Genomic DNA, 11,871 nt, shown 5'->3' with positions numbered 1-11,871 from the left:
ATCAGTCAGAAAAAAGATAAAGTCGTAGCCTAACTACGTGTTTGACCATGTCGTGAGTCCGAGCGAGGGGAAGCCGCCTCGGGCTCCATATCAGTCCGGCCCACTCCGTGTTTGTTTCCTGGACGTAAACGTTTCCCTCTGTTGTTCCTGAGGTCGCCGGGTGAACGCGTTCACCAGGGAACTCCCGGGTACGTGGGTACAATCAGCTCGCTGTTGGGAAAACAAAACAGTTTCTCTGGAGTTTCTGGATGAACTCTTCACGCCTACTTTTTTAGATACTCGTGTGTGTTTATGTATGTGTGTGTGTGTGTGTGTGTGTGTGTGTGTGGCAGCAGCCTCCCCGCAGACGCTTGAACGCATCACGAAATGAATGCACCAGTGTCGTCACCTGTGCAGTGACCAAAACCCTTGGTGAGTTTCCTTCTCCGTGGGTCAGAGGTGAAGTAAATGCATCGCTGCCACTTCGTTTCCACGGTTGTGTTACTCCTTCTATCTTCTGTCTCATACCCATTTATTTATTCATGTCACTGTTTCCTTGTGGGAAAAATCAAAAAAAAGTGGTGTCTTCTTTGGAAATTAAAGTGTTTAGTACTGTAATCTGTGCCTTCTCTCCTTTCTTTCCACCAAACACTAAGTGTTGATCCGTCCCGCAGCTCCTGGATCCGAGAGTGATTTTATTTTGAAAACCCAACTCTTTTCTCCGGTGTGTTCAGGAGTGCCTCCATCACCCTGCACATCCAGCCGCTGCTGCGACAGGGCCCTGACCCGACCCCCTTCCTGTGTGTGTGTGTGCTGGTGTGTGAGTGTAAATGTGTGTCAGTGTGTGTAAGGGACAGAGATGCCTCTGGCAGTGCTGAGTGTGTGTGTGTGTGCGTGCATGTGTGTGTACAGGCCTCTCCAAGCGGAACACATGGACCCAATGGTTGATTCAAGGTTGATTGGTTTCTAGTGACTGACCTGGTGGCATGTGTGCGTGCGCGCACACACACACACACACACACACACACACACACACACACACACACACACACACACACACACACACACACACACACACACACACACACAAGAACTAGCCCTGAACCAGGGGCATGAATAACTCCATTAATGTTCATGATCTGGTGATAAAAAAGCAGTTTCTTATGTTTTTAGTGAAGTAAGTTAATAACCAGGATTTTATTGATGATTTATTTGATGGCACACGGATAGAATGGTATTGATTTTTACAGATGTTAATGGAAGCGGCTTTTTTAAAGGCGGCTTAATGGCGGAAACAGGTGCTCGGACATCTCGGCGTACGAGAGCCATGTAAGTGTCAGTGCACTTTCTAGTGTAAAAAGATAATTGATCGCATGTATCAGATGTTGGCAGTCAGAACACACACACACTTGTACATGCTGGCAATCAGCCACGGCCTGCAGCGTGTTTTTTCGGCAGTAGCGGGCAGTTCTGAGATAATCAAGATTAATGACATCTGAACATCTTAAAAACCACGCCACAGTGTGTGTGTGTGTTTTCAGCGGCTGTGTGCTGCACAATCCAGACACTAGAAACAGGCCTGGGACAGTAACGTGATAATGAATTGACTTGTTTCTGCAAATATCTAGGCTGGTGCAGAGCGGAAGATGTCACAAAGTATTTTTACTTGAAATATCGATGATTACCATTGTTTCTTTTAATAAATTACTTTTACTGTATTTTTTTTTTTCGGTGGAGGGGGGGTCAGTTTTAAATGAGTTTAATGAGGCGAAGTACCCCGTTCAGCCAGTAGAGTGCGTTGCCGTGCAACATACCGGGAATTAATCTGCGGGGAAAATGGATATTTTCACATTCAAGCTTTTTAAATGTGCATTTTATTTAAAGCACCTCATGCTTTATTTCCTAACCCAATTAAAAGTGTCTATTGTCAGGAGCTAGATGAAGAGGAAGACCGGGACGGCGACCATCTGCGGACCGGAGGACCGGCTGCTGGTTGCCACCGAGACACCTAACGACTTTACGCGTGTGTGTGTGTGTTTGTGTGTTTTCTTTTCGGTGTGTTGTTTGAATCGAACAGACGAGTGGCCCACATCGAGTGGTGTGTGTGCTCGCATGCACGCGTTTACGTGAGAGATTTTGTGTGTGTGTGTGAGAGTGTGACAGAGAGAGAGAGAGGGAGAGAGAGAGAGGAAGGAAGAGGGAGGGATTGGAAAGAGGAAAGTCAGGAGCAGGAGTTTGGAGGGTTTTCCAGGCATCCGGACGTCAGAGCGGACGGAGGAAGGCGAGAAGGAGCGAGGAGGAAGAGGAGGAGAAGAAGAAGAACAAGGAGGCGTGCACGCCAGCGGAGGCGCGGAGGAGAAAGTTGCCCTTTCAGCCGGGACGGGAGGCGCGTCAGGCCGCAGGCATGCTGCCGGTGAGTCCCTCCTCTCTCCCCCGCTCACAAGGCGTCTTAGACGGGACGGCATGTCGAAGGACCTCCGGTCTGCTCACCGCCAAGTGTTCCGGCCACTTTGTGCATGTGCGTGTCTCTGTACGGTGTGCAGATTTTTTGACAGCAGTATTCATGAGGATGGGATTTGTGACGTCACAAAATACTATGAGGCCTGGACCTGGTGTGTGTGTGTGTGTGTGTGTGTGTGTGTGTGTGTGAGGAGCCCAGATCTGGAGAGTGGACTTGTGTGAGACACCTCTTTGTCAAAACGTGATCCGATCGCTCAGCCGATGAAGGAGTAGCTTTTCGGTTGCAGCAGCATGAAGGGGATTCTGGGATGCGGCGTCCGTTGGCCTGCGAGCGCCAGGCGGACAAGAGCCAGCCGCCATCGGGCCGGAGCTTGGGGTCATTGCAAGATGCAACATGGATTAGAGCGTCTGTGGAAGTTCTCGGAGGTTGAGGGCAACTTAGGCGCGACCCAGGGTGGCTGGGTGGTGCTGGGGGGCAAAAAGGGTCGATCTGTTTTGTCCTACCCGAGACAAACTGATGGGATTTATTCCCCTCCGGGTAACCCGGCAACAGGGACGGCTTCTGCCATCCTGACCCGGCTTGGGATGGATTGATGGGCCGATGGTCCCATCCATCAGGTCGGTCATTGAATGGATCTGGCTAATGGCTGGATTTTGAGCTGCACAATAAATGTATTGGTCAAGCATTTATTTTGAAGGTTTTAAAGAATTTAGCTGGTATTTCCCACTACACAGATAAGGAAGGTGTCGGAGCTTAGAGACATGAAATGTGGTAAAACAACAACAAGTGGAAAAGGCGCGGCTCGAAAACATCCAGCGTAGCATCTTAGCTTTAGCATCTCCGGAAACGTCTGTGACTTCCAGCATTATGAGAAAGACATCTCCAAAAACAGAAGCCGAGTCGGAGCCGCTTCAAGACAGACAGGAAGTGGCGCTTGTATTGTGTCTGTGTGTGTGTGTGTGTTTGATTTCGCACGAAAAAATGTACTGGGATATCCTACAAATTTGGGATGTATCCCAACGCCTCACACCCTCATTCCAAAGTCCTTGAGGTGTGTCTCACCGTCCCCGCAGACAACATGGAGCCTCGGTTTGGAAGCGAGTACACCGTTAGCAACACCCCCGCAACACACACACACACACACACACCCTTCCTTAGCCAGGCCTCTGTCAGCCAAGGACAATTCGCAGAAGATATAGAGATGTGTTTACTGCAGGACCGCCACTCCGGCCTCACCATCACCCCCCTGCTGTTTCCTTTTCCCCCGTTTTTTAAAAATTTGCAGAGGAACAGGAAGTTTCCTTTTGGAAACAAGGAAGACGCGCTGCGGCCCTCCGAGCGGCGGCCTGTCGTCTGCTCCACACTATCTCCACTGATTGGATTTTTTTGGGAGAGATTTAATTTTCAATGGACTGGAAACTCGTGGTTAAGTGGCCACATGCGGTTCCTATAGAAACACACACTCACACACGTACCCACACACACACACCAGTGCCTGTGTGTGTGTGTGTGTGTGTGTTCATAGGGGTGGGTGGAAGCTAAATCACATTCAGCTGTTCCTCTGTGGTCTGCTTTCCCCACCCTCTCTCTGTCTGTCTCACACACGTACACACACACACACACACACACACACACACACACACACACAAACTTTGATCTCCCAAGGAGGAATCTGTCGGTGCTCTACTTTGACCCCGTTATTTTTTCACCTCACTCTCCCAGCGACGTCGATCCCCCCCACTTCCACCCTCCTGTATCACAGCGCTTGTTATTTTCTACGACGGCTTGCAGATCGCGGCCCTTCCCTGCCGAGGTTTTGGAGCCAAAACACCCGCGGAAAGTCTGGGGCCAGACTCCCAAAACGGCCTCCGTATCTGAGTCCATATTTAAGCCCGGGCTGATCCCACTTTATGAGCAGGCGCTACTTGAAGCCGCATTACAGGAAGAGCGGCGTCACAGCTATTTTCTCCCCCAGATGCTTTCCTGAGTTGAGCTGGATGTGCTGACTACAGGGAGGCGTCCATGCGCGCGTGGCATTTAATAGCCTCCCCCACCCCCAAAATGCTCCAGGACGTTGCCGTGACTGGCGTATGTCCACCGGGGGCGCTGTTCTCCCACCTGGGCCCAGGTGGGAGGAAGAGGAAGGCAAGAGAGGCTGCGGGCTCCCAGGTGGACGCCGCTCCTCGGGTGGGAGGCGCCCGCACACATTTTCGGGGCCAAATAGGAATTATCGTAGGCTTGTCGTAAGTAAAAGAGAACCTCCTCGTGCCAGATATGTGCTGGAAATTGTTACCCTAATGTCTCGAATATCCAGCCCACCCTGGCATGTTTTTAATCCCGCTGTGACCTCCAGAAGTCCAGGGGGCGCCAGAGGGAATAAGACGTTCGTTTAAATTAATTCTCGTTCTCTGAAATATCTGAATGGTGTTTGTGTGTAAACCCATGCAGACACTTTTCTAAAAATAGCCACGTCCAAATACTTCCTTCGTCATTTATTGATACTTTTTTTTTTTTCCTCGGTCTTTTTACTTAAAAGGCGAGATGAAACTCGTCCCACTTTCATGCGTGTTTGAAAATGACAAGAAAATCGAGGACGGGCCCCGCGGAGCTCGATGGAATAAGCCGAGCCGTGCGTCAGCCGTCAGGCAGGAACCCTGAGCGAGAGAATCATCGAAAACGTGTCTGTGGCGGCAGCACAGGTTTCCTGTCACTTCCAACAGAGGCAAAAGGAGGGCTCAGTGTGTGTCTGTGAGTGTGTGTGTGTGTGCGCGTGTGTGTGTGTGTGTGTGTTTGTGTGTGTGTGTGTGTGTGTTTGGAGCACATGAACAGAACATGTGACCTTGTGTGTGGGACAGAGAGATAGAGCTCCTCTGCCAATGCACCTCCTGCGTCCTTTCAGGGTGTGTGTGCGTGCGTGTGTGTGTGTGTGTGTGTGTGTGTGTGTGTGCGTGATAGTCACGCTGCAGTATATCATTGTGAACTCTAATCCCCCCCCACCCCCTCCAGTTCGGACAGATTCACCCCCCTACTTCTCCTCCCCCATGCAGATTCATGCCCGACTGATAATAATAAGAATCTGAACTAGTGAGACGTTCCTCCCTGATAATTCTCAGGTTCTCATCCAAACTGATGTCCCTTAAAAAACTTTTAATCAAGCCATCCTGTGCAAAGAGAAGATAACGATAAGGGAAGAACAAGTAAAAAGAAAAGAAGGGGGGAAAAAAAAATCATGGTCACAGTGTATTTCCTACGACTAAGCAGTCTGCCCGTGACCTCCCGTGACCTCCCGTGACCCCGGCGGCTCCGGCTGTGTCGGAGCCAGAGCTTTAAAAAAAGAAGAGCGTGTCTGGGAAATTTTTAAGACGTCACACTTCTGCTGTCACAAGCTGGAGTCCTCATATCCGCTCTTCTTCAGAAAGTGCATAAAGTGGGTGCACTCAGTCCCCCCCCCCCCACACACACCCACACACAATGTTTCACAAGAGGAAGTTGAATCACGGGTACAAAGTTGTCAACAGAGATGTATGTTAGGGTGGTGCAGGACATGTATGCCTGTAGTGAGACAATGGTTAGGTGCAATGTAGGTGTGACAGAGGAGCAAACTTCTTGTTTGCTTAGGTGATGGACAGGCTGACAGATGAGGATAGACAGGAATCTCCATGGACCATGATGTTTGCAGATGACACCGTGATCTGTGGTGACAGTGGGGAGCAGGTAGAGGAACATTGAGGCGGAGGTGGAGGTATGGCCTAGAAAGGACAGAATGCCTGTGTGTGAGTGAGAGGGACACGAGAGGAACGGTGAGGCTACAAGGAGCGGAGATACAGAAGGTGGAGGTCGCTTAAGGGTCAGCAGTTGTGAGCAATGGAGAGGAGGTGGAGAAACATGTGCAAGAAGGTTGGAATGGAGTGTCCGTGTTGTCTGGTTTAGAGACACTGTAGAGACAAGAAGCAGAGATGAAGATGCGATGTTCTCTTCGGGCGGTCCATCAGAGGCACGTGGCAGATGTTCTGCAGATGTACTCAGACTGAGATGATTTGGACACGGACAGAGGAGGGATGGTGAAGGTGAAGGTCCGGGTGGAAGGATACTGACCCGTGCTTCCAGCAGAACCTGCCAATAATCGACGAGGGGAGTCGCCCGTCTCGACCCGAGTCGTGACTTGAATTTAAAGACTTGACACTTGTTTTGAGGAGAAGGGGGATCAGTGTAACGTCTGCAGTCCTCTCTCTCTCACACACACACACACACACACACAACCTGGCTGGCTCCACTTCCTCACCCCATATTTACTGAAAGCCGACTCCCCCCCTGTAATGTTTCTCGGTTCGAGAAATGTACCGTGTGTACAAGAACGATCAGTGGGACGTTAGAAGGGGTGTTTGCTTCAATGGCAGAGCATATTCCAGAGAATAATAAGAAGAAGAAGTATCGGTTGGATGATACCGCTTATATAGTATACGTATCGTCGACATTAAAATAATAATAATAATAATAATAATAATAATACATGGGATTTTTATAGCGCTTTTCATGACACTCAAAGACGCTTGACAAGTAAAAAACAGAAGGAACAGAACATACACAGAATTATTGGGAAGAAGTCCATGATTGCAGAGTGTGGCGAGGAGCGCCAGTCCAGGGACAAGCTGGAGGAGCTTTGCCGGTGTGCAGCTGAGTGTCATACTACTGTGAGGAGGCAAGTGCTGGAGCTGGATGTCGGAGATGGATTTTTGGTGGAGGGAAAGATGGTGGAGCAAGAAGACCGCGGCCAATGGAAATGCCGTCTTGCTAGGCGCCATCGGGATCCGGAGTTTCGAGAGGCTAGCGGGCTAGCTAGCCAGCCAGTCAGCCTGCTCAGGTCACCGTCGGGATCTGGAGTTTTGAGAGGCTAGCTAGCCAGCCAGCCGGCTCAGGTCGGCAAGCTAGTTTGGTAGCTTGCTTGAGATTGTCCAGGTGAGCCTTTGTCTTTGGTTTGGTTGATTGGTTGGAGAGCGGGAAGCGGCAGCCAAACGTGTCAGCGTCCTCCCGCCCGCCATCTTGCCTTGAAAAAAAAACCAAAACAAAACAAAACAAAAAAAAACATCGACATCAACGTCATGGGATCAACATTAAGGCATCAAAGGCATCAACATCATGTGATCAACATTAAGGGATCAACATTAAGGCAGCAACATTAAGGCAACATCAAAGCAGCAACATATTCCCCCTTACACCCCCCTCCTCCCTGACATAGTTATTTGTGTTTCCTGACATGCTTCACACACACACTCAGAGACGCTCAGAGGGACGACACTCTCCCTGTCTTTTTTCCAGGGGGCTGGGGGTCCACCACACACACCACTTTCACTCTCACACACACAGGCACACACACACACACACACACAAGCGTCCATTCGCCGGATGTGTTTGTGGCTGACGGCCGTCAGATGAAGCAATTCTTCGGGCTCCTCCTGGAGCGGCTGGTCTTTGCATCCCGAAGCCTGAGGGTCAGTCAATGGAGGCGGCGAGGGGGACGACGGCGACACGGGGGGAGTGGAGGCACGGTGAGTCAGAGAGAGAGAGAGAGAGAGAGAGAGAGAGAAAGATAGAAAGATAAGGAGAGAGAGAGAGTGAGAGAGGGGAAGCCTTTGCTTTTGGATCGCATGGGAACTCTCCCTGATGGTTAAACTTTAACTGGACGACACCTGAAATCAAACTTTGTAAGGGTAGAGTGGGGGGGTGCTTTCTACTCCAAACACACACACACACACACACACACACACACACACACACACACACACACACACACACACACATACAGTAGATGACCATAAAATAACCATCTATGTGGTTTGATTGACGGTCCATCTCACTTTTCCGCCGCCCAAAATAGAGAGCCACTCCATCCTGAAACAGAGTGCACACGTGTGTGTGTGTGTGTGTGTGTGTGTGTGTGTGTGTGTGTGAGTTCTCGCCATATTTAAAGTCTCATTTCCCTATTTTCAAGCTCACAGCTTGACCTCCCTGCTGACACACGTTGTTAGAATCTATTGAATTCGTGTACATGTGACTTTTACCTAGTTCCCTCCTTGGGCCAAAAGGGTCAGACCGAAACCCAGTCCCCCGCCGTGGCAAGAACGGCAGAACCGCGCCTCCGTCACGTGCCTTGCCGCGCTCGGGGGTCACAGCGTGAACGATTCGATTATTGACCTCAACGGCCTTTTCTCGCCTGGCCGCGACACAACACATGAAAGAGAATATCCAGCGTGAGGCCACGATTAGCCTACTTTGATGGCCCCTCCTGTGTCTGGCGGGTGTGTGTGTGTGTGTGTGTGTGTGTGTGTGTGTATGTGTGTGTGTGTGTGTGTGTGTGTGTGTGTGTGTGTGTGTGAGGGAGTGTGCATTTGTAAATGCGTGTTTGTGTGTCTAATCCATGATTTAGGGGAATGTGGGCCTGCTCAGTCTGTCTGCATGCTACCAGATTACTTCACATGTGATGAACAGGTGTGTGTGTGTGTGTGTGCCTGTGTTTCCAGGCATGTGGACAAAGAAACATGCATGTGTGTGTGAGTGAAAGAGATAGCAAGAGGGAGAAAAAGCAGCATTGAGATTAAAATTTTATCTGTCTGTTTGTGTGTGTGTGTGTGTGTGTGTGTGTGTGTGTGTGTGTGTGTGTGTTTGCGCTCTCCTATCCCAGATTACCCTAAATTTATCAGCTGACCCGTGATCTGTTGTGACATCATCAGTGGCCGGCGATGACATCACCGCCGATAACACAGGATGTCCTTTTCCGATTGGGATTTTAATCTTTCGCCGCCAGAATTTGGAGGAATTTCTATGAAAATCAAATAATACCAAATAACCCTTAAAAATCACTAATCACATTTATTGATCGAAAAACATTCAAGGGTAACAATTTCGATAACCCCTGACACAGCTCTAATTCCTATGTTATGTTTGTTCCTGTTTTATAACAGATGGTTAACAGAGGATTATCATTATTATTATTATTATCAGATTATTAATTCATCATAACTACTTTTATAATGGATTATACATTTGGGAACGTGTGTGAGTGTGTGTGTGTGCTTGTTTTTGCTAGCAGCTGATGATGTGACTGGCGCTATGACTCAGAGCATCAGGCAAACAGGTCAGGTGTTTGCCTTGCACCGGAATACGACTCCTAACTTATAATCGCTCCAAGATTCATTCAATTTGGACAGTTCGTGTAGAATTCACAGTGACACTGAAAAATAGTTATTATTATTATTATTGTTGTTGTATCTTCACCCCAAATAGTTGATTATTACTGGGTAATTAGCACTTCATTAATTAGTAACCTGGGCTGATATATTTATTTATCATATAAATATATTGTATACGGTATACAATATATTACATAGAGTAGAACCTGGGTTTACAAATTTAATTAATTCCTGTAATGCCGTTCGCTAACCTAATCAATTTTTTCCCATTGAAATGAATATAAATCCCATTGATCCGTTCTACAGCCCCCGAAACATACTGCACTCTATTGGAACTTTTTTATGGGTTTGTTTGTGGCAAAAATACATAAAGGAATTAATAATAACCTAAATTTTACCTGTGTTTTCGGTGTTATTTATCTTCTTGCCAGCACTTGCACTCTGTTTCCGTCATTAATTCTTAATTTTTCTTAACACCAACATTACTAGCACTCTTGCGTTTTTTGGTAGCAATAATTAGGGCTAGCTTGCTGGGAAAAAAGCAATATAACAGGAGAACATAACAATGAACGATGTATTCGTGGCAGAATAGCATGCACGACTGCCGCTACGCTATAACACCACAACGTGGAAAGCCTGTGAGTTTGTTTGTTAGCAGGCCAATTTGTTTGTGACGGGGGTTGTTCCAAACCCAAGGATCCACCATCCCTGCATTCTGAGTTGATTTAACTATTTATAAAGTGCGACTGCAAGGTTGCACTCCAAGACGTTCCCAGAACAAATGAATGAGTGAGATTGTTGATTTTGATGGTTACAGGTGATCTTGACCGTGTACCTGAACGACACGCAGCAGATGCTGACCGAGGTCCCCGTGACGCCGGCCACCAGGGTGGTGGACGTGGTGGAATACTGCAAGGAAGCCGGCGAGGGGGAGTGCCACCTGGCCGAGGTCTGGAATGGCCACGGTGAGTCCGTCCCGTCGCGGTCAAGCGACCCTTCAACCGGTGCCTGGGTTTGTTTTATATTCATATTTGGATTGTTTAATATAATTCACTGAATAATTTTATTTTTACGAAGTAAAATGTGTTTTTTTCACCACATTTTCACACCTGTAGCTTCTTGTTAAATAACCAAACCCTCTACTGTAGCTAAGCTAAACAAGGGTAGCTGATGTTAGTGTCCTTGCTAGCGGCAATAAGCAGACATTAGCATTAACGTCTGAAAGTGAAGAGTGTGAAGATCGTCCTCTAGGTTATCTGTATTTCTGAAAAAAGTCAGCTCACTGAATTAGCTGTAGGTGTGACTAAAAAGGTGAATGGTTGGATCGGTGATTGACAGCAGGTTAAGTCCCGCCTCCCGGCTCAGGGACAGCTGGGATTGTGACCTGATCCCCTGGTTGCAGGATAAGCAATGGAAGACTGGAAACCGTGTATTTGGATGTGTAATAGAAAAACACTCATTTATAAAGTACTTCTGATATTTCTGGACTATTGAGCGCCCCTGAATATAAGCCGCACCGGCTAAAAATAAAGAAATAGATATATGCAGACATATATAGGCCGCACTTGTCTATAAGCCACACGTGTCCATGTTGTAACATGAGATATTTACACAGAAAGATTTATTTTACCTAATTAATTACATACCACTAACACTCACAAATACGTACTGGAAATTTTCCAAACAGTGCCTGTAACACGGCTGATGAAAAAGATGAATAAATAACACAAGGAAATGTCCATACATCCATCCATTTTCTATCCCCGCTTTGTCCTACTCCAGCTGATCGCTATCTTTATCTTCTTCCTGCACACTAAAAACCATTATAGTCGTCTTCTTCCGTGTCGGAATTCAACAGCCTCGGAATTTCACGGTCATTTCATTGGTCCGATGTGACGAGGCTAAATGTTTTGGCAGCATGAAGCTTGCTAGCCCCCCCAAAAAAAATCCATAAATTATTGTTTAAGCCGCAGTGTTCAAAGCATGTGAAAAAATAGCGGCTCATAGATCGAAAAATTTAGTAGTTGTAGTATTAGTAGTACCAGGGCTGTTTCAAGTACTGCATCCCTGCCCAGGATTTGAAGCAAGGGTTCAATGGGACTGTTGTTGTTTTGTTCTCCCTTTATTTGCACCCTGTGGACAGAATACTGGCAGACATCTTTCCAATATGGACCCCAATCACACAAACACACAAACACACATACACACACGTGTGTGTATGTGTGTGTGAGTGCAATCCATCGT

The 11,871-nt window shown here is 47.8% G+C and overlaps 1 protein-coding gene across 3 annotated transcripts in view; it reads left to right on the top strand.

Moving 5' to 3' along the window:
* The first annotated feature begins 2,223 nt into the window (after positions 1-2,223).
* LOC147231658 (apoptosis-stimulating of p53 protein 1-like) overlaps positions 2,224-11,871 on the top strand; it is a 30,582-nt gene continuing 20,934 nt past the window's right edge. For 2 of the 3 annotated variants that reach the window (XM_086150595.1, XM_086150593.1), the window contains exons 1-2: positions 7,740-7,986; positions 10,445-10,592. In XM_086150595.1, coding sequence (XP_086006721.1) covers positions 7,870-7,986; positions 10,445-10,592 — 265 coding nt within the window. In that variant the 5' untranslated portion in view covers positions 7,740-7,869. Of the gene's footprint in view, positions 2,393-7,739; positions 7,987-10,444; positions 10,593-11,871 lie in introns of those variants that run through there. The other variant, XM_086150594.1, reaches the window with a different exon arrangement.

Source organism: Fistularia commersonii, chromosome 8, assembly GCF_037954325.1.
Source record: "Fistularia commersonii isolate RoL2024-O1a breed Wild chromosome 8, RoL_Fcom_v1.0, whole genome shotgun sequence".
NCBI lineage: Eukaryota > Metazoa > Chordata > Actinopteri > Syngnathiformes > Fistulariidae > Fistularia > Fistularia commersonii.
Note: the sequence above shows the minus strand (reverse complement) of the source record. Positions and strands in the feature narration are given on the sequence as shown.